This window comes from Teleopsis dalmanni, unplaced genomic scaffold (assembly GCF_002237135.1).
Source record: "Teleopsis dalmanni isolate 2A unplaced genomic scaffold, ASM223713v2 unscaffolded_contig_0013, whole genome shotgun sequence".
Classification (NCBI taxonomy): Eukaryota; Metazoa; Arthropoda; class Insecta; order Diptera; family Diopsidae; genus Teleopsis; species Teleopsis dalmanni.
Window position 1 is genome coordinate 3612 of NW_024031395.1, and position 24511 is coordinate 28122.

The window sequence follows — 24511 nt, forward strand, 5'->3', positions numbered from 1 at the left end:
GTAATGATCTTTATGGAGCAATATGAAAACTCTTGAAAAAGTCTGTGTAACAGCTTAATATTTAAAAATTCCGCTAATATTATACATACTATCATACTATTATATGTTAATTATATCAAGTATTATATTACTATTATAGGTTTGGCAAGTATTGATGTCGCTATTAACACTTTTTTGAAAAATCTTCACCAATTGATTAATTGATATGAGTATATATGATATCTGTCTTTTGTTTGAAATTTTGAAATTGTCAATAGTTAATAGTTGTTAATTACATAGTTGATATTTAATTATTAGATGTGACACTTACACACTGGATGTGACACTGATACAAAAAATTTGTGTGTGAGTGTCACACCTAGTGTATTATTTTGCAGTAAGGAAATTTAATATATTAAAAAGCGCAGGTTTATTGGTTAACCAGAGCTATAAAAATAAAAAATATTAAGTATGCATTGCACCACAAAAAACTAACTTATGCGTTCCTATAAATAAAAGTAACAGTTTGTAAATAATAAATAAACACTCAAGCAAACAATAACTAATGTTATAGATAATATAACATTTAACATAACTAATAGGTGCTTTCGGCAACTTTTAAGTGTTACAAAAAAACAACAAGTTGCTTGCTTAAAGTTGCTAATTTGTATGCAAAACAACAACACTACTTTTTCTATCTAAGTACCTAAGGATGAAGTGGCCAAATATTTTAGCGACTCCAGAAAAAAATGTTACCAAAACATTAAGTGATTTATTGTGAACCTTAGTTGGAAATTTCAATGAATATTCCAGTCATGTGTCGAAAGATTGGAAACAAAAATCCAAGCAAATTTAAAAAATTTCACAAATTTGAAAATTGTGGAAATTAAATATTTTAAAAATATGCAAAATTGTTGAAAATGTTATATTTTAAATATATGTATATAGTACATATAAATATATACAAAAAATTTTAGGAGTACGTGAAGAATGTCAACAAGTTTCACTTGTTATATTCTTTATGATTTTTTTTTTTCGTGTAAATTACGTATACAAATATTAAGTGCCCAAAATCAGTGCACTAAACACTTGCTTTGAGCATTGAGGATAAAATTTCAAACAGTAGTGCCAATGTCGGGAGTATAAAATAAGTTACACTTGGAAATTTCTGCTGAAAACTTCTATAACATATAAATAATTTCAATGGTAAGAATATTCGCATAGTTCTGTTCTGTTTAAAATCGGCCAAAGAAATATCTTTCTAAGATATTTCTTTGGCCGATAATGAATTTTTAAAACGTTTTGTTTTTTCTGGTATATCCATTTTAAAACCGATATTAGTAAATGCAGCTATTTTAAACAATATAGTCTAGTTTTCGAGATATCGATCTTTAAATTTAGAAATTTTTACATGAAAACAACCGACAACAAGTTATTTATTTATTTCTTTGTGTTTTACACAATTGCTGTTTTTTTTTTCATTTATACTTCTTGATAAAACTAATAATCTTAGGGTTAAGGTGACAGCATTAGTAAATTGAGGTAGGATAGGTAGTACAGCGAGGAAGTTATTTGACGGTAGGTGAGGGTAAAAAGATGTGAGAGTTGTAGAATAATGTAACTTAAATTCACTTTAATTTTATTTTAGTACTGCTCTAAATAAATAATAGTAATAATATTAGTAGTAATATATAATGACTTTAATTGTAATAAATTCACATTACTTTAAACAAAAATAACTAAAAATCCCACATACATATATATACATTTATATTTTAAACAGAATATTATAATTACTAAATTCAAGCAAAAGTCGCGAATAATGACCAATTACCTGTTTAATTACTTTTCCTTGTTGATATAAATATACCGTTAAGCTACACTATTTGTATAAAAATCTAAGTTTTAGAAACCAATTTACTTATTAAACGAAAAGTTCACAAAAGGCAAATTTCATATGCAAATATTCTATGTACATCGATTTAAAATCCATTGCTTGAAGCGGACAAAAATTCTGCACGCAGTGGCAGCGCTGCATCGCGTACAGTTTGAAGTACATTGAAATAGCATTTTTCTTACTGTGAATTAGGCAGGCCATCATATGTTTATTGTTTACATTTTAAAGAAAAAAAATTTGAAAAATAATAGCAATTACAGAACTTATTAAATAAATTCATTTTAAATAATTTTTTAGTACAAAAATTAAGCTGAAAATTTACTTACATATGTACGCGATAAGAAGTAATAATAAACAATTTTTTATAATCATTACTCATTTATTATTTATTTATAAATTGAAAAATTTATATATACATATATAAAAAATATATATAAATAACATAAAATCAAATAATTGTAAACCTACAGAGTTTAACAGTCTAAACAGATAAGAACTTTCAGAGCGTGAGTGCGATTTATAAAACGAAATGCACAGAAATACCAAAATAACATCTAATATAAAATAAATAAATATATTGCGAAAAGAGTGAGAGCAGAAACATATTGTGAGGTTTTCATTAAAAAAGGCAATGCTAATATTTCTTCCCAAAATTTTATTTTAAGTGCTTTGAAGTAAATGCTTGAAAGTCGTACGATTGCGCGCACTTCGCAATTAATCGTGAATAGATAAAAGCGATGCGCTTCTGATGCAGAATTTAATTAGATTTGGATCATCTTCAATATTTATATATATTATATTGTCATTTATTTGAATCCAAGCAGTTAAAAATAGCTTTTTACATAAAAGCGTTATAATTCCTTCTAAATAAAGTTAATAAAAGTTATTTTTTTAATTCAAATAAATAATAAATAAATAATTTTTAATAGAAAACACCAACGGTTTTTTAATATCAATTTATTTAAATTTAAAACATCCGCACTTACATTCTCATCTTCTAAAACTCAAAAACCAAAATCCGCTTCTGCAAGTTCTATTTTTCTATTTTTCACCTTTCAGCTACTTTTCCTTCAAAAAAATCCATAATCTTTTAATGAAAATTAAGTCGAGACTTAAGGCTCGTAGCTAGGAATTGTGGTACTTCAACAATTTTTTTGCAGTTCTAAAGAAGACGAGCCCGCACTATAATTGCTTACTATTTTGGATAATTATCTTGATCAAATTAAAAATTAAATTTGTGCCCGGAATTCAGTAAAGAACGCTATAGTTTCGTAATTGATTTAAAAATGTATATTCACTATTTATTTTCTTTTTCTTTTTTTTAATCGAATCAAGATAATGGTTGTTTTCTTTACATATATGATTCTTAAAAAGCTGATTTTCAATGATGACTAACACCGGTTACCAGGATGTCCATTATCACAAATGTGATATTGAAGTTAAGTAAATAAAAATCTTACCTATTAATCAATTTAATATGACACGTAGCTAGTAGTGAGTAGTTAAAGTGTTCTAAATAGCTTTAAAATTAACTGTTTAATTTTATAAGTGCAGAAAAGTGCTGTTAGTGCTAGTTTTTTCATATTTAATGTCTGCTAATTTTGTACATATTTCTTATATGATTTCTAAAAACATGATTCATTTGATCATTTTTTGCTTTAGTCTGCCTCTGGTCTAAACTAGTCAATATTTTATAAATACCCCAGCAGACGGTACAAATAAATCGTCATTTACCATAGACATTGAGTACTACTTTATGCTGTAGTCTGTTAAAAGTAGTGTAAACTATTAATAATAATTACTTCTTGTTTATATGTATTTATTTAATGACTTTCACACTCTTTCTTAACAATATAAAATAACTTAATAACAAACTAATTAATTATAGAAAATAAATAAAATACTTAATGTGGTATAAAATATTCAAATACAATAATATTTGCACTTTCACTGCACTTCATTGGTTAAAAGTTCGAGATCCAAAGTCTCATTAACCTATTTTCAACTTGGATGCATTTGGGTCGAATACAAATTCTTGTACATTGCACGTTTGTGGATGCAACATACGAGAAGGGATAAACATCAAAAGCTGTCATTTGACATAACTTTGTTTATCCATGGAACAAATTTTTGTATGTTAGTGTAAACACCAGGAAGATGTTCACGGCCACAACCAATTCCCCAGGACACAAGGCCTATAAGAGTTTTTCTTCCATCCAGTGTTAGAGTAAGCGGTCCACCCGAGTCACCTTGGCATGAGTCGCGACCTCCTTCTTTATAGCCTGCGCATAAAAACACATCATGTATTGCTTCTCTGCGTCCAGCAGCACGAAACCATCGCTGACAACGATCATTAGAGAGCACCTCCACATCAACTTCCTAATATTAGAGTAAAAAAATTTATTCCAAGATAGCCACAAACAAGAGGATAGTAGGACAAACCTGAAGAACTGATGGTACTGTGCTTTGCCCGTGTCTTGTACGTCCCCAGCCTGTTCATCCATCAATTTTAAAGTAAATTTAGTTCAGTATTACAAAAATGTATCACAACTTTGTCATTACCTGCAACAGTAGCCATTTTACCAACCAGCTTTGTAGCTGCGGGCGGTAAGCAAACCGGTATTATGTGTTGTTTATAAACCACAGATCGATCTAATCGTATTAGTGCCAAATCATTTTTGAAATCAGCAGGATTGTAGTTGGGATGAACTTCTTTTCGCTCAATTCCGTACTCTTCATGATTAAGGCGTTCCTCTTGACCGCGAACATCCCATTCACCAAGGCGTATTTTCATATTTGAATTAGTTGTGCTGAAATTTAATATTGCAATTAATAATGGATTACCATATATTTATTTAATATTACGAAATAAATAAAATTTGTAAAAGAAATAAAATGGAGTTAAATAAAAAAGTCATATAAAGGTTAATAACTCACGTCGCTACACAATGCGCTGCTGTCACTACCCATCGATTAGATATCAAAGCGCCTCCACAACTGAGCTTACGGGATAGGAACCCACTTTTTATTAGGGCTACTTGCCAAGGATGTGAGCCAAACCCAGTGGAATGTCCTCCTACAATTCGATTAGAACGTGTAAACACCTCGCCGCAACCTTTCGAAAATAAATAAAATTATTCTTGAAATAAAATATAAAGAATTGATCAAGAAGTAATAAACTCAGAATATAGATAAGTGCTGACCAAATCACATGCAGTGCAGGTAAAAGGGAAAAATTTAAAACAAGTGATATAATATGCGGAAGCTTAAAAACTGAATGTGCAATAAAGCATGAAAATCAAAGAAATCAAAGAAAGTAGATAGTTTATCAATTTTTGTACCCGGAACAGGACGGTAGATTCCATCTTTGTATAGTCCGCCATTATTGTAATCTTCTGCAGCTTCACCAGCATTTAAATCGAGAACATTTCCAGTTGCAAAAGGTTGTGGATGTGGCAACAATATGGCAGGATTATCATTGGCCACATGATTGGGTCGGTCAGTATCTACGAAAGTGTCGACTTGACTTGTTATGCCATTATTGGAAACGGTACCGATTCCCAATTGATTTGTTTCATGCTCCCAATCATTCACATAAGATGCGGGGCGATAATTATTTGGTTTGTAGGGAATAAGATGGGTATGAGGGCGATTTGTGGAGTGTTGGGATGGTGTTATTTGGTAAGGATGATTACTTATAGCATCTAACACCGTTTGTGGCGACACTAAAGGCGTATTTTGTGATGAGTACATATGAGCATGATTTTGTGTTGAAGCAGAATTAAGCGTAGCATGACTAATGCCTGCATTGACGAGATTACCATTGCTGTTATATTTGTTGTGATTCGCTAATTCAGGATATATGTCGTGCAAATGGATAATGTCACCTGAGGAAATGAAAATATAATAGATCGCGCTAAGCAGTTTGTTGGGAATTTATCTCTAAAAATATTATCATAATTTTTAATTCACATTATTACACTTAAGAATTAATTATAATAGGTGATATTTCGACATTAAATAATGCTTAACCTGCAATTTAGTTTTATTTATTCATTCATGAATAAACATATATCTCAGCGGTTGCAAAAGTAGTCTCATAGAAAGTTTGATACATATCTTTTTCGTGCCTACTAGCTACAATTAGAGGTAAAAATAGGTGTTTCTGATTCAGCTTTAAATTCTAAATTGTAGATTTCTAACTATATATCAACACGTCAAAATTCGACAATTTTTTTATATTCGAACGCGAATATGTACATATAATTTTCGAATTTCGTGTGTATGGAGACAGAATGTTAAATTTACACCTACAGTTTGAGAGTTATAATTTTATTTGATGGAAACAACATTTCCCTTGTGTAATACCAATATCTCTAAAATGTTCCGATACAAATTTGAACAAAACAGTTTGATTTGACAATTAATTTCATTTGAGTGATTTTCAGTGAAGTTCAAACTTTATCGTTTCCGCAGCAATTCAATTAATGGCTTATAGCATAAACTAGACAAAACTGCCATAAGGAAGCTTAGACTTTTATAATATTGAATGAAATATAGGTGTAAGTCCACAGGGAGCATATACACTTCACTGCAAATTTAAAGTATAGTTTCTTTCAATTGTTAGTGTACTAGGTAAGACGATGTAATACATTCAACTCATGGAAATCATTATAGCTATAACACTCCGTACTTTTCATTGTATTACCTTATTAATACTGAATATTTAATTCCCAACTATCTTTAATTTTACTTAATATTATTTTAAGATAATTGACAGATTAAACTTTATAGATTCTTAAGAATCGGTGCCCCATAATGAGGAGTTGCCTTTTTATCAGACCATTTCCGTCTAAAAAGGTCTTGCATATTAAACAAATATAAATACAAGTTTTGTATAAATGAATAAATTATTTTAAAATTAATCATTTAAGAAAAAGTATATATAATTGAAGGTGGATTTATATTATACCATATTCTCACATACATATCTATATAATATTTTGCTGCTCTGGTCATAATAGTTCGCAGAAGCTTGGACGTTATCACAGAGTGATGAAGCAGCATTGAGAGTTTTCGAGTGAAAACTTTTCGTAAGATCTTTGATCCTCTACGAATTGGCGACGACTACCGCATCTGAATAACCACGAGCTTACGAGATTTATCACGATATTGATACAATTCAGCGAATTAACATCGGCTTCGCTGGCTTGGTCATGTCGTGAGAATGGATGAAGATGCATCAGAGAGAAAGGTATTTGGGGTGGACCGTGTTTCTGGTGGAGTGATCAAGTTGTGGGAGCACTAACCAAATTTGATATATGAGAATGGAGAAGCCGAACACACTAAATAAGTTAATAAGTCATAAAAGTTGTCGACCTGTTTTAATGCCGATCATTTTATTATTATTTTATATATTTGATGTATATTCATATATTTTCCTTTCAACCCACAATACCTCAAAAAAGGACATTTGAAGTCCTATATAAAACCTTTTTATCAAACTAATAACAATCGTTATGACACACACAGATGTATTGTTAAAGTGGTACCCGAGACTACAACATCTAGACAAAGCCAAATCTAACGTATTCTCCGAATAGAATGGCTTAACACAATTTCGAATGAAGAATTATTAAAAGTTGGGCTGTTTGAAAGCCCACGAGGTACAAAATATGATTGAAAACCTCAAGCAATGTGGAAGAGGACATCCCTTCATTAACCTGGGCTATATTTAATGAACAGCATCTAATAGATTAAGGTTGAAATCTTTGTGGATTTGGATATAAAGCAGATACTGTATGAACTGGAAACTGGAATTTTATTTTGTCGTGCATTCAATGATTTCAAATTACAATTTCAAGTTTAATTTTTTTTTTGTATTTTGTAGTATATTGCTTAGCAACAAAATAAAAGTGAAAAAGGGGAGTCACTAAACTCGTATCTCTTCTTCTGCGACTACCTAAGACAGTACTAAAAGAAGTAAGTTCTTTCTCCCTAAGAACACTATCAACTTTTCGGCCCTACGTATTGATATTGTTTTTTCAACCATCAATCTAAACCAACAATTATCAGGGGTTTCTACAAACAAAACAATTATATAGATTTATTATAATTATATGAAACTAATAATAGAGGCTGCCTTATACGCGTATTATATTGGGCCAAAACCATTCTGCGATCCTTCATTGAACTTTTTCAAACTTAAAATTAATGAATGACTAGAAAAAGCAGTTTAGATTGATTGGGAAAATGTGATTGCCTGCAGACAACCTAAAGAATTTATGTCGAATAGATTAAAAGCCAGAACTAGGGAGCTATTAATGCTAAACAGAAAAGGTTCCGACTTGTCACAGGTATTCTCACTGCACATTTATCGAAATTCACCGAAAACATCTATCGTATCTAGATATTACAAGGGACGATAGCTGCAGACTTTGTCAAGAAAAATAGAAAACAGCAGAACATATTCTGTGTCACTGTGATCTGTAATAGTTTTACCAGACTCAGACTTCAGTATTTATCAACCTATCCATTTATAACAGAAATAGACAACATCTCTCCAAGGGACATAATGACATTTTTAACTGCTATAGAACGCCTATAGAACTAAAGTGGGTTTGTCACAGTAATTCTCAGGGGATTCTCAGGGACATGGTGACATAGTTCTCAACACTTTCAAAATCCATCTAATCTATATATATGAAAATAAACGTATTTCTTTATATTTATATAAGCAAAATAACGTTCAGAAATTAGAACAGATCCGAACATTTCCGAATTAGAAAATGGTTCTAATTCGAAAATGTCTATTGTCATTATAATTCATAAGTCGTTTAAGTCGTGCTTAAACTAAGAAATAACTGAACATTTATGTGAAACTGTTTATATAAAGTGTAAGTTTGAGCGGCAGCGCCAGGACTCTGTCGATATTCTGTTCGGTGAAGAGAACTGGTTATGAAGTGAAATGATGGTTATGGTTATGAAATGAAGTAAAAAATGAAAAGTGGGGACTAACAACATTGCACAGTTAAGACAGATGTTTGTTAGTTAGATTGTCAGTTTAAGACAGCTTTCTGTGTATATACCAGAGAAACTACTTATAGGGTTTTGTTTAAGATTTTTCATAAGTTGTAATTGTGTACTTTCATTAAAGTATGAAATTAAAAATCTACTTAGTATACCCGCACTGAGCCACAAAGTAGCTATTTTTGTTTTAAATGTCAGTTCATTTTTCAATCCGTTTGTACTGCTAATGCGCATACTTTTATAGTTACGCTTAAAAAATCTTTTAATTGCAAAATAAAGTGTGAGACTTTTATAACAGTATCTCAGCAGCGTTTGTTTTATGTGACTTTTTGAATGGAGAAGCTTTTCACATAAAAAAGCCACAAAATTTCACCTTTGGAACTAACTCATCCAAGTTTATTATTATTAACACCATAAGTCTGATTACTTCGTGTGGTTGTTGGTTTGTTCGGTTGTTCGTTTGTTCGGTTGTTCGGATGCGGAAAATGAAGTGCAGCGTTTACACTTGAATACAAAAGTCGCAAAAGAAAGTAAAACCATAAACTTTTTACAGAAAACCCAAACGACTTCCGCTGCTAAGCAGTTTCTTTACACTTACATTTCCACATTTCCACATTTTCACATTTCCACATTTTATTCATTATTCACACACTCGCGGACACATTCAAAGGTAAACAATCTTTTTAAATTTATTTGTACATATTTAATTTCCTTAAAGAAATACTAAATAACAAAGGTTGTGAAAATTTTAAAAAGAATTATTAGAGCAAAACTGTAATACGTTTTATAATTCACAGCGAACACCAACAACGCAGAAGCAATACCCAGCGCCGTAGCTTAAATTATATAAAATTACATAACTCTTTGTGGTTGAAATTCGTCGAAATAGTGAAGATTTTATTATATAAAGGTTAACTTATTACTTACGGATGAACCTTAATGTGTATTATGTACACATGAAATATATGTATATGATTTTGTAATTACATATATAACTTGTATATTCAGAGAATTATTCACTCTGTCAAGACGAATTCTACTTTCTTTTATTAAAATCCATCATTTTTAAAACTGACTTTATATCATCACAAAAGAGTTTATAACTAAAATTGTGGAAGAAGAAATACAAATGTATGATCCATCTGATACTATGCGATAGTACGAGGGTCTAGTTGTGAGTAGAAATAATACTAGTTATATTGTGAGTTCAAATATCATTACCACTGAAAAGTTATGATCTTTAATTTAACACTTTTATTTGCGTTCAAAGTATTTGGCATATAATTTTATCCACTTTGATAGAGACACCCACAAAATACAATTATTGAACGGTTCAAAAATTTCTTTCGGACGAACAACGTTGCTCACAGAATTTGTTCCAGCGCCCACACTAGCACTCTTTAACGTCACCTGAAAAAAGGCAATCTACCACCTCTTAAGCATACAATATACAAAAATCTTTCAAATGAAGATAAATATATTTTATTTTCAATATTTTCTAAGTGACACTGCATCACATGACACTGTAGTATATAATAGTAAAAATGATTTAAAAAATATCTTCATCTAACCTCATGATATAGGATAGAAGACCGAGATAACACTTTAGTCGTAAAGCTATCTATGCTATATAGTCGTGAAGAGACTAATTCTTGCATTACACTGATCTCTACCTTACACCTTTGGCTTCACGTGCTACATATTAAAAACCATGGGCTGAACTTTGTGAAGAGCTTGGAAATTAACAAGGAATAAAACGTTCCTTTGAGTAAATAAATACACTTCTAGGGATATGGATAATTCTGCCTCCATCACGCTGGCACGTGAATTTTAGACAATTTGATTTCAAACTCAACAGACGGTAATATAGTTGGAACCTATCCATTATATATATAACCTATTCATTATTTGTTAAACTAATTTGCTATTAATTAGCAATATTTGCAACATTTTTGGAGTAACATTTAGGTCTGGAGTAAAACTTAACTTTCTTTTTAAGATAAATATTGTTTAGGCATCCTTTCCAAAATTGCCATAATTTTCTTGGCTAATTCTACCAAATTTATGTCAACAGAATCACCATTGAATAAAATACATTTCAAATTCTTATAGTATTTTAATAGTATTTATTAAGACATGGTATTTAAGTGTATTGTTATACATTATATATGTTATATGTTGGGTTATTATTTATTATATTTTTGATGGGTTCAACTTGTATGAGAGGTTCCTTTTCTGCTTCTAACGCTATGTCGTGTTATTATGAATCTAAAATTAGCCTCTATTGTAGTCTCGGTATCATGTTTTCTTGCACCGATAATAGTTTCATAGAAGCAAAAATCTGATTAAAGATTCCTAAAAAAAAATCTAAATCAAAATCTACTAAATCAAAACCATTTGATTAAATTAACTTGTTTTAATGAAATAATGGAATTTACTATTTTATCCTAAATAATTAATCAACGAAGAAAATTTACATGCTTAATGTAATTTATTAAAATTCATTAAAATGATAATGAGGTTTTTCGAACAGTAGTGAACTACAACAACAAAAATTTTATTTTTTTTTTTTTTATATAATTTTAATAAAATGATAATGATTTTTAATTGGTAATAAATATTTTGTTTTTTACCTATGCTTAGCTAGTCTTCATATATGTCCCCGAAATGAATTCTTAAACGCTTTAAATCTTCTATCTCAGTTTCCTATCCAATATCACCCAACGCCTTCAACATTGAACCTTAATATGTATGTTTTAAAGGTATTTCCCATCAAGAAGTAGATGTTCAAAAAATAATATGTTGAAGACATTAGCGGCTTTTGTTTTATCAGTATCAACAAGATAGAGAGAAGCAACAACATGGAACATAGAATCCTTGTAAATTATATAGATGAATTCTAGAATACATTTATGCTTTGATGCCCCTCATATAAGGCTCAACTATTTTGGTGATAACTGCGATTGTTAGAACCACCTAATGCCACTAATTTGGTTCAACATTAATAATTTTTTGAGCGATCAACCCTGTAGTTTTGCAACACTTAATTAAGCATTCACCATATTTATATTTGCCTAACTTTTACAGTCAAAATGGCGCCCTGAAATTGTTCTCCTTGAGCGGGTCCTGTTTGTTTTTGATATTTAATTATAAGAAAAATTCATTAGCTGTCACCGTAGGACTTATTAATTCGATGTTTCCAGTGTTCAAAATGCATTACTAAATTTAATGCAATTTTAAAAAAATTATTGTTAAAAACTAATCGGATGTGGTTTCAAAAGTTCAGTCAAGACTTAAACCACACATTTTAGTTTACATATATTACTCTAAACTAAATAAAAATATTTTAAATACCCGTGTTATCATTTGATGTACCATATTTGCGAATTGCAAACTTCCGGAAACAGAAGTTTCCCATAGTATAATTAATTAAGTAATTTCTTGTTGTTTGTCCTCCACGACTCAAATGCTATCCTAGACCACAAAGATTAACATGTAGACTCAAATAAACTATTTAGTAGTTTAGTAGTTTCACTAAAATACAATACAGACAATATAATCCATGGTTACCGAGATTTATGGAACATTTTTACAAACTTTTATTTTATGTTCATATAACATATCTCTTAAGATATTAAGATCTAATTTTTAGAGATTTTCGTTTATTTTCTTTTGTTTTGTTTTTATACTCACTTGTTGTGTTTACTTGACCACTGTATGTATCTTCTGAATTGAGCTCTTTATCAACACAGCACGACCATATCATTCCTCCAGAACAAAGATCTAGCGGTTTGCCGCCACCAAGTACACACGATATCGAAAGTCCACATTCAAATTTATGGCCACGAAATCGGCAAGATTGTGGAATCACTGGAATATTGAGTTATATAAAGTAATGTTTATAATAATAGACATAATATACTAAAGATTATATTATAATATGTAATATTTAATATGTAATGTGAAATATATAAAAAGGATAGCGATGTTTTCTTATTAGCGATGTTTTCTTCTCCATCTTGTTTATACTTAGTATTACATATACTTTTATATATTTATTTTTATATGTCCTACACATTACGATGTTGGTGTGTATAGTCTAGATCCACAGTTATATGCCATTCAACCTTAAAGTGAAGAGTAAAGCAGGATTAATTCTAACCCCGTTCTAACTTTTGGCAGCATAAATGTGTCAAACGGCTTGTGCCGTTATGAAGTATATTAACTATCATATGTAATTCTTTAATCATATGTAATTAAAGAATATCTATCATTGCTATAACGAAATAAATTCGATCCGTTCCTAAAGCGTATATTATAATTGGATCACACACAATGATGCTGTACAAAAAAGTTGTCGGTTAAAGAAATGGAACTCCACAAACAGTATCGGACATATTAACAATAGGGAAATAATGCAATATGTTTGATGGAATTACATGCACAATATTAATCGATTGATTCAAATCTCTATTTTCAACAAATAATACAACTAAGATAGGAAATTGAAAAAATAAGTTGGAAAAACATTGAATAACACACATCTTACGTGAGACGTCAAAAATTGTAAGATCTTGATTTAGAAATTTGGATATAGCAAATATAAGGCCTCAACATTGCACCAACATTCAACATTTTCAACACTAATTTATTAGCGTGAAATCAAAAAATTCTAATTCGAAAGAATTGACAATATTAAGATTAATAGCAAATAGTAAACTTTAAGTTATAATTTATATAAAAATTGATTACTTAAAAGCATTTCTTCAGTTAATTTTATAAAATTCTATTAAAATTTGACTACCTGAAGATGGGCTACACATGTTCAGGGTGTAGACTTAACAAAGTAAGCTTTATTCACATATAAACTAACACTGATCACAACTGATGTTGTCATTTATGTTATTTAATAATTTAACATATTTTTTATAAAAATTTAAATAAATAAATTTTATTTCATGTATTGAATTCGAAATCTGTAAATTTACACCAGTGGGTCATCGAGTAGCTCCTAATATTTTCCGAGTATTAGGTATTAATTTCTTCATTGTTGCATGGTTATAACCACCGATTGGGGTCCTTAATTTAGTGTTTGTTTAATTAATATATTACCATCGTCATACGTTACGTTCGTCACCGCCATAATCTCATCCATTTCATCAATTGCTATTTTTTTTTTTATAAAAGAAATGGTTTTGTATATATCTCCAATGTAACATTTTAGTTTATTTAAGTTTTTGAAGAGACCGAATGTATGTGTCCCAGGAACATATTTTTTTAGTTGGAGGTCACATTTAGTTTTACCTACTCTCTTCACTTTTTTTACTAAAAAATAGTCTTTCTGAGAAAGTAATTTGAATAGTATATATCTTCTTTTTTAATTTTCAACGTAAAAAATTGAAAATATATCTTCAATCAAGTCCGGCTTTTATGAAAAGAATGTACAGAATTGTATATTATCCCGCTTTGGTGTCTTTTTGATCCAATTTATTTTCAATTTATTGCTTTATCTAATCACTAAATTTTTCTTAGTTTTCTTTTCTGATTTAATATATTTGGCGTACCCTCATACCTTTCATCTCTATTACAGTAAATATTCCGTCTACATATTTTGTTAATAACTTAAGCTTTTTAGCTACTTTATCTATAATTTTTTCTAACATTTTTCCATATTAATATCGGTAACTATAGGCGAAATCGGTGAACCTATCAACATATCGTTTGTTTAGCTGTAAGATTTATTATCCAATTTGAAATAGAAGTTGTGAATTTTATTTAAGAGGAAACTCAAAACCACTAAAATAGTTTCGCTTTTAATATAAGGGATTACACTATTTTTTATTTTTAGTGTAGAATCGACCGGTTTACTTGTAAAATAGTGAAACTAAATCAAATGATACAAGTTTCTTTATCATCCCAAGTATATGAAATGTTAATTTTATTTGAAAACTTTAGTATTTTTAAATTACTTTTTATTAAAAAAATGAAATGGTTTCATATATATTGCTAATATATTAAATATTATATAAATACAACAACCAACAACAAACAACCAATAAAAAGTTTTTAAATTTTTCCATAAATTGTTGTTAATTAAATTAATTGCAATTAATTACGTTTTAAGTCACACGTAACAGTATACCACGCATGCCATGAATACAAAAATGTTAATCTCTTTTATGCAGCTGGGGAATGAGGAATATTAAATAGTAATAAATTTTTTAAGAATTCGAATTCTAATTTTAATTCTAACACAGGGAATAGTAAATTCACTCTCTCACAAACATATTGTATATCATATAAAAAATGCAAAAAAGAAAGAGTAGAGTATAGAGTACAACACATTTTAATAAGATCACTGTAACATGCAAATATATATAACATACATATATGATATGATATCGTTCGACATCTCGAATAATTATTTATGCCATCCACACTTAACACTCCTAAGGTCTTTTTAAATAGATCTTGGCTAAACATGTTTTATGTACAAACTCTTTGCGAAAACTTTTCGTTTTAAAAAGACTACACATGTTAACTTTGACGTTTCATTTTATTTACATTAGGTCTTTTCTTTTGCAAGCATATCGCAGAAGAACAACATAAGATAACCACTACTTTTGATGGCAACTCTGGAAGAACTGGAAATATATGGTTATATACGTAAAACACGTAATAAAATTTAAAGTTAAATATTTTATTTTTTACATGGTTGTGAATAAATTTTTAAGAATTGAGTATAATTTTTTAATATCAGTGTATTAAAAAGAATTACGTATTATTTGTCAAATATTTGTTGATAGTTACATACTTGTACTTTATTTCCAAAAATTGTTCACAGTGGACAACACTTGGCAACCATAAGATTTGAGCTGCTTATTAGTTAAGTGGTTTCAAAAAAAGTGGACTATATAAGCCAGCAGTGTTGTTGTTTCATAAGTTATTTTTTAAATAGGCGGTTATTCTTTTGTGATATGCTTCAAAAGAAAAGGCCTATTGTTGCAATCAGCTGTTGTGATTTTATAAAAATTAAAAGAATAAGATTGATTTCGCAGTTCTTGCAACATTTTTGCGTAAATACTTGAATTTATTTTTGCTGAGCACAATTCTTGAATAACCACAATTCTACAATTATTTGCTCACTTTAATGCGAAATTTAAATTTTTTTTCGTTTTGAAAACATATTTTAATTTTTTTTGAATTCTAATTCAAATCAACATATATTGTACTTGTGATTATTGGGTATGTTCAATTGCAGACAATATAGTCGTTTTATGAATTGATCCGATGCAACCCTGTGCAGTTTATGATTAAACATGTTCGCGAACATGTTTATTAATATTTTAACATTAACAATTATTTCATCTTAAACATGTTTTTAAACATGTTTGTTTAAGTGTATAAATCTGCTCCAAGAAGTTAAATTGATTCAAAACCTCTGTATAGGCTTTGCGAAGATTGTTATGTTCGAATACAAATATCTATTGCTTAGACTGCGAATTTTGTATGTCTTAAATTGAAGAGTGAGAGTGAATGCATATTTATTATTATTTGTGATTTAACATTAAAATTAACTTTAAAGTTAACTAAGAATAAGGAACTAGAGTGCTTGGTCCTTTGCCCTGTGTATGCACAATTCACTCCAAAAACTAGCCAGTTTAGTCATTGGGCTACCCGCTCGTTCTTTGCTATTAATTTTCTTCACAATACTTCAATGAAATCCATACACAAATCATAGTTTCAAAAATCTTAAGAAGATTTTCATGTTCAAATGCAAGTACGTATTATTTTCGAATTATTTTCGAATTTTGTCTTCATACTAAAATTTTAATGAGTTAGTGAGTGAAAAAGTGAAAGTGTATGAAATAATCTTGTTAAAGTGTAGGTTACGTAGACGCTAAGTTAAGTAACGTTTATTTTACGCATAGTACCAACGAATTTATTACGCACTATTGGACAATATCCGACCACAGCGTTTTCGTCTATTGAGCACAAGGTTGCGATATGCGACACCAATATTTTTAAAACGCTCCTTTCACAAAACAGTTACTTTTTAAGTCGCTTCGCTTCGTTTAAACAATTATACAGTGCAAGTCAAACTGTTGTAATTTTCAAAGTTAAAAAAAAATTCAATTATTCGAACTACATTCGATTTTCGCACAAATTTTAGAAGTATGAAGAGAACACATACTTTGAATAATGAAGAATGCACTTCATTTAAGGGTGAACAGATTAAAGGACACTCATAATATTTCATATTTGCACTAATGACTTTATATATAAATTTCTCAATTAATATTTGTTTGCACTTTTTATTTTAATATAATTTAACTAAATTCTAAGCGATTAATATTTCATTTTAATTCAATTTTCTATAATTTTTTATTTTATTATATCGATTCTTTTTGTTTTTATACAATTTCTCTTCTTGAAAATGAAATCATATTAAAGCAAATCAATTAAATATAAAGTTTTCATATATTATCACTCATACAAAAAAATGATATCCTAAATATATCTCTGAAAGGAACAGAAACACTTTGTAGAAGACATTTTCTTGCGAATACATGTAGAACAAAAAGAAAACTTTTCTACACGTGTAGAAGAAAATCAAAAAATTTAACGAGTAGTTCTCCAACAATACGAAAGTTCAGTTTTGCGGCTACCACTGTGGCAGCTTTGATTTTTTATAGTTTCATTCTGCGCAGAGCACAAGTAAAAATTTTTATTTTCACATTAAGATTCTTGCTTTTTATTATTATCGAGTTGCTGACTGGAAATTATATTTAATTTTTTAAAAACATTAAAACACAATCACAAATTCTTCAACAAGCAGACAACAATTAATATTTTAAATAAAATATTTAAATAATTTTAAATAAATTTAATATGTTTTTATTACATAAAATAAATTATTATTTAATATTCTTCGCTTTTTTTAGTGTTAAATTGATTTTTTTTTAAAATAAACTGTCTGTTTACTAACTGGTTCGAACAAATTTAATGAAAAGTAATTTTATATTAAAGGTACTAGTTTTGAACCATATCGACTCTTTAGGAGTCGAAAGTATCTTTAGGAGAAAGTATATTACTTAGTAGCTGTTAATGGAAACATATGTAATTAATTTAAATAAAAAGCTTACTAATTAAATGAAATAGTATAATTTAACTGAAAACAATTTCTTGTTAGAACTCTAACTTTTGGTAGAAAATTTTCGGTTTGATGGATTTTCTTAAATCCAAAATTATCTAGATTGATTAGTGATGGTTTACATTAAAATAACTTAATTGTTAATACAAAATGCCATACAAAATGTTTATGTTTATTAAAATTATATTTTGTACTTCTTGAGAGCATATCCATCACGGAGTTTTCATTGTAAAATCCTGTGCTTCCCCGCCGTGAAAGTGTCTTCAGTATGAGCATGTCGTGTTCCTGCTGAGGTGTGGGATACCGATACGAGTAACTACAACTAATATTAATTAGAAATAGAAAAATAATATGACTTATTCTGAGCCAGGTGTCTTTTTTAAGTAAACGTTTTCTTGTAATATTCGACATTTTTTATTTACCGAACCGAATTTGAATTTCACTATTAAAAATTATTTTTATTTTCTTTATTATTAATTCCACAATATAAATTTATTAAACTGATGAATTACTGATGAATTACTAATGGAGTGAAAAGAGCTCTGAATTCCTTCATCGGGCGCTTTCACTTTCCTTCACAGCTCACTCCAATCGTAAACTTATTTTACTCTCGTTTGTTTGATGATCACATATTGCATTTTTTTGCACACTTCACAACCGATTCATACCCAACAGTTATCTGATAGCATTTTATGGCGTACAGTCGAAAGTTAATATATATCTAACATCCTGATTTTCTTTTAATATTCAAAAATTAAAGTTAAAAAGAAGTTAAAAAAAGTATGAAATTATTTTGAAATGAAAAATGAAAGTTTCACGAAAAACTATGGCTGGCGCATTACGCCGATCTACGTTGCTTAAAAGCCGTTTCAGAACTAAAAATTAATTTCGTATCCAAATTTTGTGTACCGAAAGACGGTAAATGAAAAACGCTGCTGCTTTTACAAAAAAAAAGTAGAAAAACTCGCTATCACTGTTTTCGCCATATTGTTAATTGCTTAATTTTCTTGTAAAGTCGCTTTTACACATTTTTATTTTTTGTTTTCATTTATGTATATTTGTCTTCTGCTTTTCCTTCTTAAATTCGCAAGGCTTAGTCTGCAATGCAAATGATCCACTAAAATGATCAACTAAACACTGAGAAAAAAGATTTATGCTTACATAGTAGCATTATAGAATATACATGTATTATTAAAATATATTTCTATCTGAAATCTATAGAAATCTCTCCTTCAACGCTCGACGCCTCCCTACTAATAGTTGCCATGGTTAGGTAAATGGGTATTCTACATAGATATTGGATCCAAAACTCAGCAACCTATAAATTAAATCTTGTCTATAAATATACTAGTACTGTGTAAGTAGTCAGAAATAAATACAAAAAAAAAGGTTTTGCTTCCTTTGTTTTTTTTTTTTGATAAAGTCCCATTTGAGCTGTATTTAACCAATAGTTAAATACCAACGATATTGAAATTTTTTGTACCTCCGGAAAAATAATATTTTTGGAGAGCTCATTTATTCATTATTATAGAGATGACATATAAGTCCGATTAAAATTTATTCCCAGAAGCCATTTTTTCAAACTTGGAAAGATTCGAAGCCAAATTTATTGAATATGTTAAATGTGGTAGTATCTCATAATGTGTTCGATTAATTTTATTGATACATTGAACTGGTGCGCTGTTAAGGTAAAACAAAGTTTTTCTTTAGAGACAGTAAATCATATTAAAGTTTTAACGTGAAATCACCCAACAGTCGGTACTACGGCCAGAAGAGCCATACTATTGATTACACAAAACCCTTTAAAGCTTTGTAAACAAAGTCCAGAACTAAATCTAGAGAATCTTAATCTGTTCTAGTGACAGAAATTCCATATGAAATAAGTTTCTTCTGTGCGTTATTAAAGCTGGACAGTCACAAAGAATGTGCATGGTCGTTTCCTCATTTTCGAGGCATAATCTGCATTCCGAATTAGTAGATAATCGTAGTTTATGAAGGTGATATTTCAAGTGACCTGTAATGAAATCCGTTATCAACCTTAAATTACATTTTGAGAATTTAAGAATGTTTTTGTAGGAGTACGGTTTTATCAGTGCTTTGCTTTGTCTTAGTCCTGGGAAGTCTTCCCAGTACTCCAACCACATATGATTATCCCTCTCAATGACAATTTGTCTTGTAATGACCTAGTTTAACCCACAAAAAGGTTGAGGGCTTGTGAAAGCAGTATTTGATGCAGTTCTGGCTAACTCAACAGCTTGTTCGTTTCCCAAAACTGCCGTGATCCAGAGTCCAGTAAAGGCTTGCCTTATTCTGAGCTGCAAGTAACTGTAGGAGCTCATAACACTCAAGGACCTGCTTCGACTTGAAAGTCCAAGAAAACAAAGCTTTAAGAGCAGCGTGGCTGTCAAAGTAAATAACATTTCTCAAGCCAGACAGTTTTTTGAGGACATTGGATCTTGCTTGAATTGATTGCGTGGATTTCAGTTTGGAAAACACTCGGCCATGTGCCCATTGCCTTCGAAATTCTGGTGTTCCAAACATATTTTAGAATATATTTTGATTTTGCTATGCGATAATTTAAGTTAGTATATTACTCAGCACTCCTATTTTGTTGATTTAATGAAAGCATTTGTTAAAGTAAAACTAGAAAATACTATCCGAGAAGGCGTACTTACATATTCCGCACATTTCTATGCAAATTTAAATTTTGAATCTCATTTTAAAAATTAACAAATTGTATATTTTTCAATGCATTCGAACGATTTATAGAAAGTTAATTTTCTCTCCATTTCCATGCTCAGTTATTACTATCTCTCAGAAACACATAACCTCTAGTCATGCTATATATCCCAAATAGCACTAAATAAATGCAGTTTTTATTGCGGAAATTGGAGGCAGGATTGTAAGTTATTTAAGCCGATATATTAAACAAAATTTTTCTTCTCAACCCCAAATAATAACATAGCAACAAAGTTATTAAAATATTGCCAGTTAAACATATTTAAGGAATAATTATATGAATTTCAGATTTTTTACAATCCAGAAATTGGTAGATTTCTTTTCGGTAGAAAATAATAGAAAGGTTTTCAGATTATAACCACATGATTAGATGTCTATATGTTAAAATTTAATTCGATTAGAAAAATATTTTAAATAGATATTTGTTCTAGAGTAACAAAATTTAAAAAAATAATTTAATAATATATATTATTATATGTTATACTTCAACATGTTTTATAGTCACATATAACGATAGGCATTGAACTTAATAAAATACTATATTATATTATTTTAACAAGTTAAATTGTTTTAACTTGGGTCTCATCTTTTAGTTCTCTTTTTGGTTAAGGTAAACTGTGGACATATTGAAATAATGATTTAAGATAAAATTCTTTATGATAATATTTATAAAGGCTAATTGTAGTAGCGTAAGATGCATTATTAGCTGACATTTATTTATTTCATCTACATAGTAACTACCATATGTAGCGTACTAACCTTAACCTCTAAGTCTGTTTTACTAAATTTATGTTGATCTTAATTTATTTTCGGAGGATTCGAATAGCAAAGGAAAGACAAGGACAAAAATTTATTTAATTTATTGAAATTTGGCTGACCAAGAAAACGTGGTAAGTAATCGTGTTTTTCCACAAGTAGCCAAGGCTGCACAAATTTTCAATGTTCAAGTTCCAGGTTTTTTATCACTTGTCACTTTTTCTTTGCCGTGCTTTAAATTAGAACGAGCGAACGAGAAACTATAGCTTTATTTGAAAATACAAGTTCAACGAATTGAAAGTTAATTATTGAGGTTTCCTGTTTTTATTTCAAAGCTTTTTTTTTGCAGAGACATCTGTTATGCACATTTTTACGTACTATATGTAAAGCGTCTTTTTGGTGCTTTTGGCAAAAATAATTAAGTTTTTTAATTTATTTTAATTTTATCACGTTAATTTTACATATATCAATTATTATAGGATATTATTATTATGTTTATTAGGATGGAACTATGACTATGTGACTATGTATGTATAAAATTTTAATGAGTACAATCAACTATTTTAAAATTATATAATTAGTATTATTATATTATATCACTTTTTTTATCACATAAAACTTTAATAATTTAGGAAAAAGAAAAGAAATCACCATTCACATCTATTTGTAATTCATTAACAAACATTTTACATTTGATAAATGTACAATATTGAATAGCAAAAGAAAAATTTGCGACGTGTTCCTTGACATATAAAAAATTATGCTACAAACTACTTTTATTATACTATTTGATCTCAAAATAGTTCTTCTAAATCGGTATTAATCCAAAACTAATTGTAATTAAATTCCTTTATAAACAGTCTAAAAATCTTGGATATGATTCAATAGGACATAATTAACCGATTTCGCTCAATTAAAAAACTGTTGACAATGCTTCGGTCCAATTATAGTACTACTCGTGAAAATGCTATATTTATTTTATTTGAATTTGTGTTTTGAATTTAAGATATAGCTGCCTTTAGAACAGAATTATGGTTCTGATTCCAGACGCTGCACGAATATCCATCTGTTGTGTCTTTATCTATTCATGAAGAAAATCATTTACCACCATTTCAATACTATATTATGTTTTAGTATTGTTGAGCACCTTCTAAAACTGTTTTGCATTAGATAATCACAATAATTTTAACACTAGAGTCTAATAAATTAATGAAGAGCAATTATCTAGTTTAACGTTTTTTAATTCGAACTCTAATGATTTTTTCAATATGTTATAAACTCTTAAAAAATAGATGAAAACCGTTTCAAAATTTTTACAAAACGATACTCGTTTAATGGATTTAAATCGTTACCATGAAACTTCAAACAGCACAATTAATACATATATAGTATTATAAAATAAATAAATGGATCCTAAAAATCAAGAAAAAGAAATTGCATCGGCGAAACACTTGAAAAAGATATATCACCACAAATTTTGAACAATAATGTTCAGTTTATGTTTATTATTTAAACTATGTTTACACTTAGACTTATCGAACCTGTTAAGCATATTTTATGTGCTTTTTGTGTGTAGATTTTGTATAAAAAATGACACATATAGCTAAATATTTGTCCAGTTAAGTGCAATAATCTAAAGATAGCATAAAGTTTGATAATTTTTTTAAACTTATATTTTTCCTGGCAATTATATTAAGCTTTGAAGAATATAAAAGAAATGAATGAGAACTTATTTTATTATTATCTATCTCTCTTGGAATAGAATTAATTTCAAGATGCGTTCCTTTTCTAGTAATTGATAGAGCTGAAAATGGTTAAAAATGGGACCGACCCAGTCCCATTTGCGTTTTTTGATTTCAGTTCTTATAGGTGCTTAGGTGACTTAAAGGCGGGAGTATTTCAGGATTGACATCCATATAGAAGGCAAGATTTTATGTTGGAGTTAAATATTCGTATTTGAATTCGGCGCGATAACTGAGATGATCTCCAGAGTTTAATTAAACGACCAAACGCTCGTTTTGCCTTCTTAATACGGTTCTCGATATCAGCACTGGATCCAACATTTGTTGATATGATGCTTTCAAGATAGCAGAAAGACTCTATATCCTCAGGACAACAGTTGTTAGCATTAATGCACAAAACTTTTATTTTGACAACATTAATATTAAATCCCGCTCTCTTTGCCATAGTTACTAAACGATTTAGGTTGCGAGACATGTCACTATATAAATCTTATGTGGTCATTCATTAAAACCAAATGGAGATAAAGAAAATACTCTAACAATATTCCAAAGGGTTCGAGACCTATATGAGTTACAAAACTTTCTAGTTAGACATTGCTATATTAATTAAAATAATAATATTAATAATAATCTCACACAATTTTAATATGTAAAGCACTAAGCGCGTTGTTTTACTTTGTGTTACTATTTTGATATGTTTATATTGTCTCTCAAATGCATTTTTAATAATATTGCTTAAATATATATCGAGTTCGGTACTCACAATCAAGTTCATCAAAAAATTTAGCCTTTTGAGGTAGTCCCGCTTTAATTGCCTGTTGTAAATCTGGCGTAATCACATAATTATAGGCGTCATTATAATTAGACGCTGCGTCGTAACCTCTGATATTTGGGACAAACACAACAGAGGTTAGAAAAAATAATTTCAAAAAGTTTAATTCAATTATGTTCACATGATTCAAAGGGCTTGACATATTGCAGCGTAATCTGCAATTCCCTAAATTAAATTAATACTATAAATCCGACCGACACATTCACGAAGTGACGAAAGTTCCGTTCGTTCGACAATTAATTGAAGGTAACTGTTTGTGAAATTACCATATATAAACCGAGCGATAGGTAACGAGGCTGAAAATTATAGCACCGTCCTCTTAAAAAAAAAAAAAAAAATTCAAAAACAAAAATGGCGTTTAATTAATGTTTCGCAATATATTT

At 29.2% G+C, this 24511-nt stretch overlaps 1 protein-coding gene across 2 annotated transcripts; it reads right to left on the reverse strand.

The window, feature by feature from the left end:
• Positions 1–3798: 3798 nt before the first annotated feature.
• Positions 3799–24465, reverse strand: LOC119662925 (serine proteinase stubble-like). Of its 2 annotated transcripts, XM_038072579.1 has the most exons (7): positions 24060–24465; positions 12599–12775; positions 5218–5763; positions 4814–4991; positions 4439–4686; positions 4319–4368; positions 3799–4255 (listed from the first exon to the last, which is right to left on the reverse strand). In XM_038072579.1, exons 1-7 carry the CDS (start codon positions 24268–24270, stop codon positions 3959–3961), a joined length of 1707 nt encoding a protein of 568 aa, XP_037928507.1. In that variant the 5' UTR covers positions 24271–24465; the 3' UTR covers positions 3799–3958. The 2 variants fall into 2 exon arrangements, with proteins under 2 accessions (XP_037928507.1, XP_037928508.1); XM_038072580.1 differs by lacking the exon at positions 5218–5763.
• Positions 24466–24511: the final 46 nt, after the last annotated feature.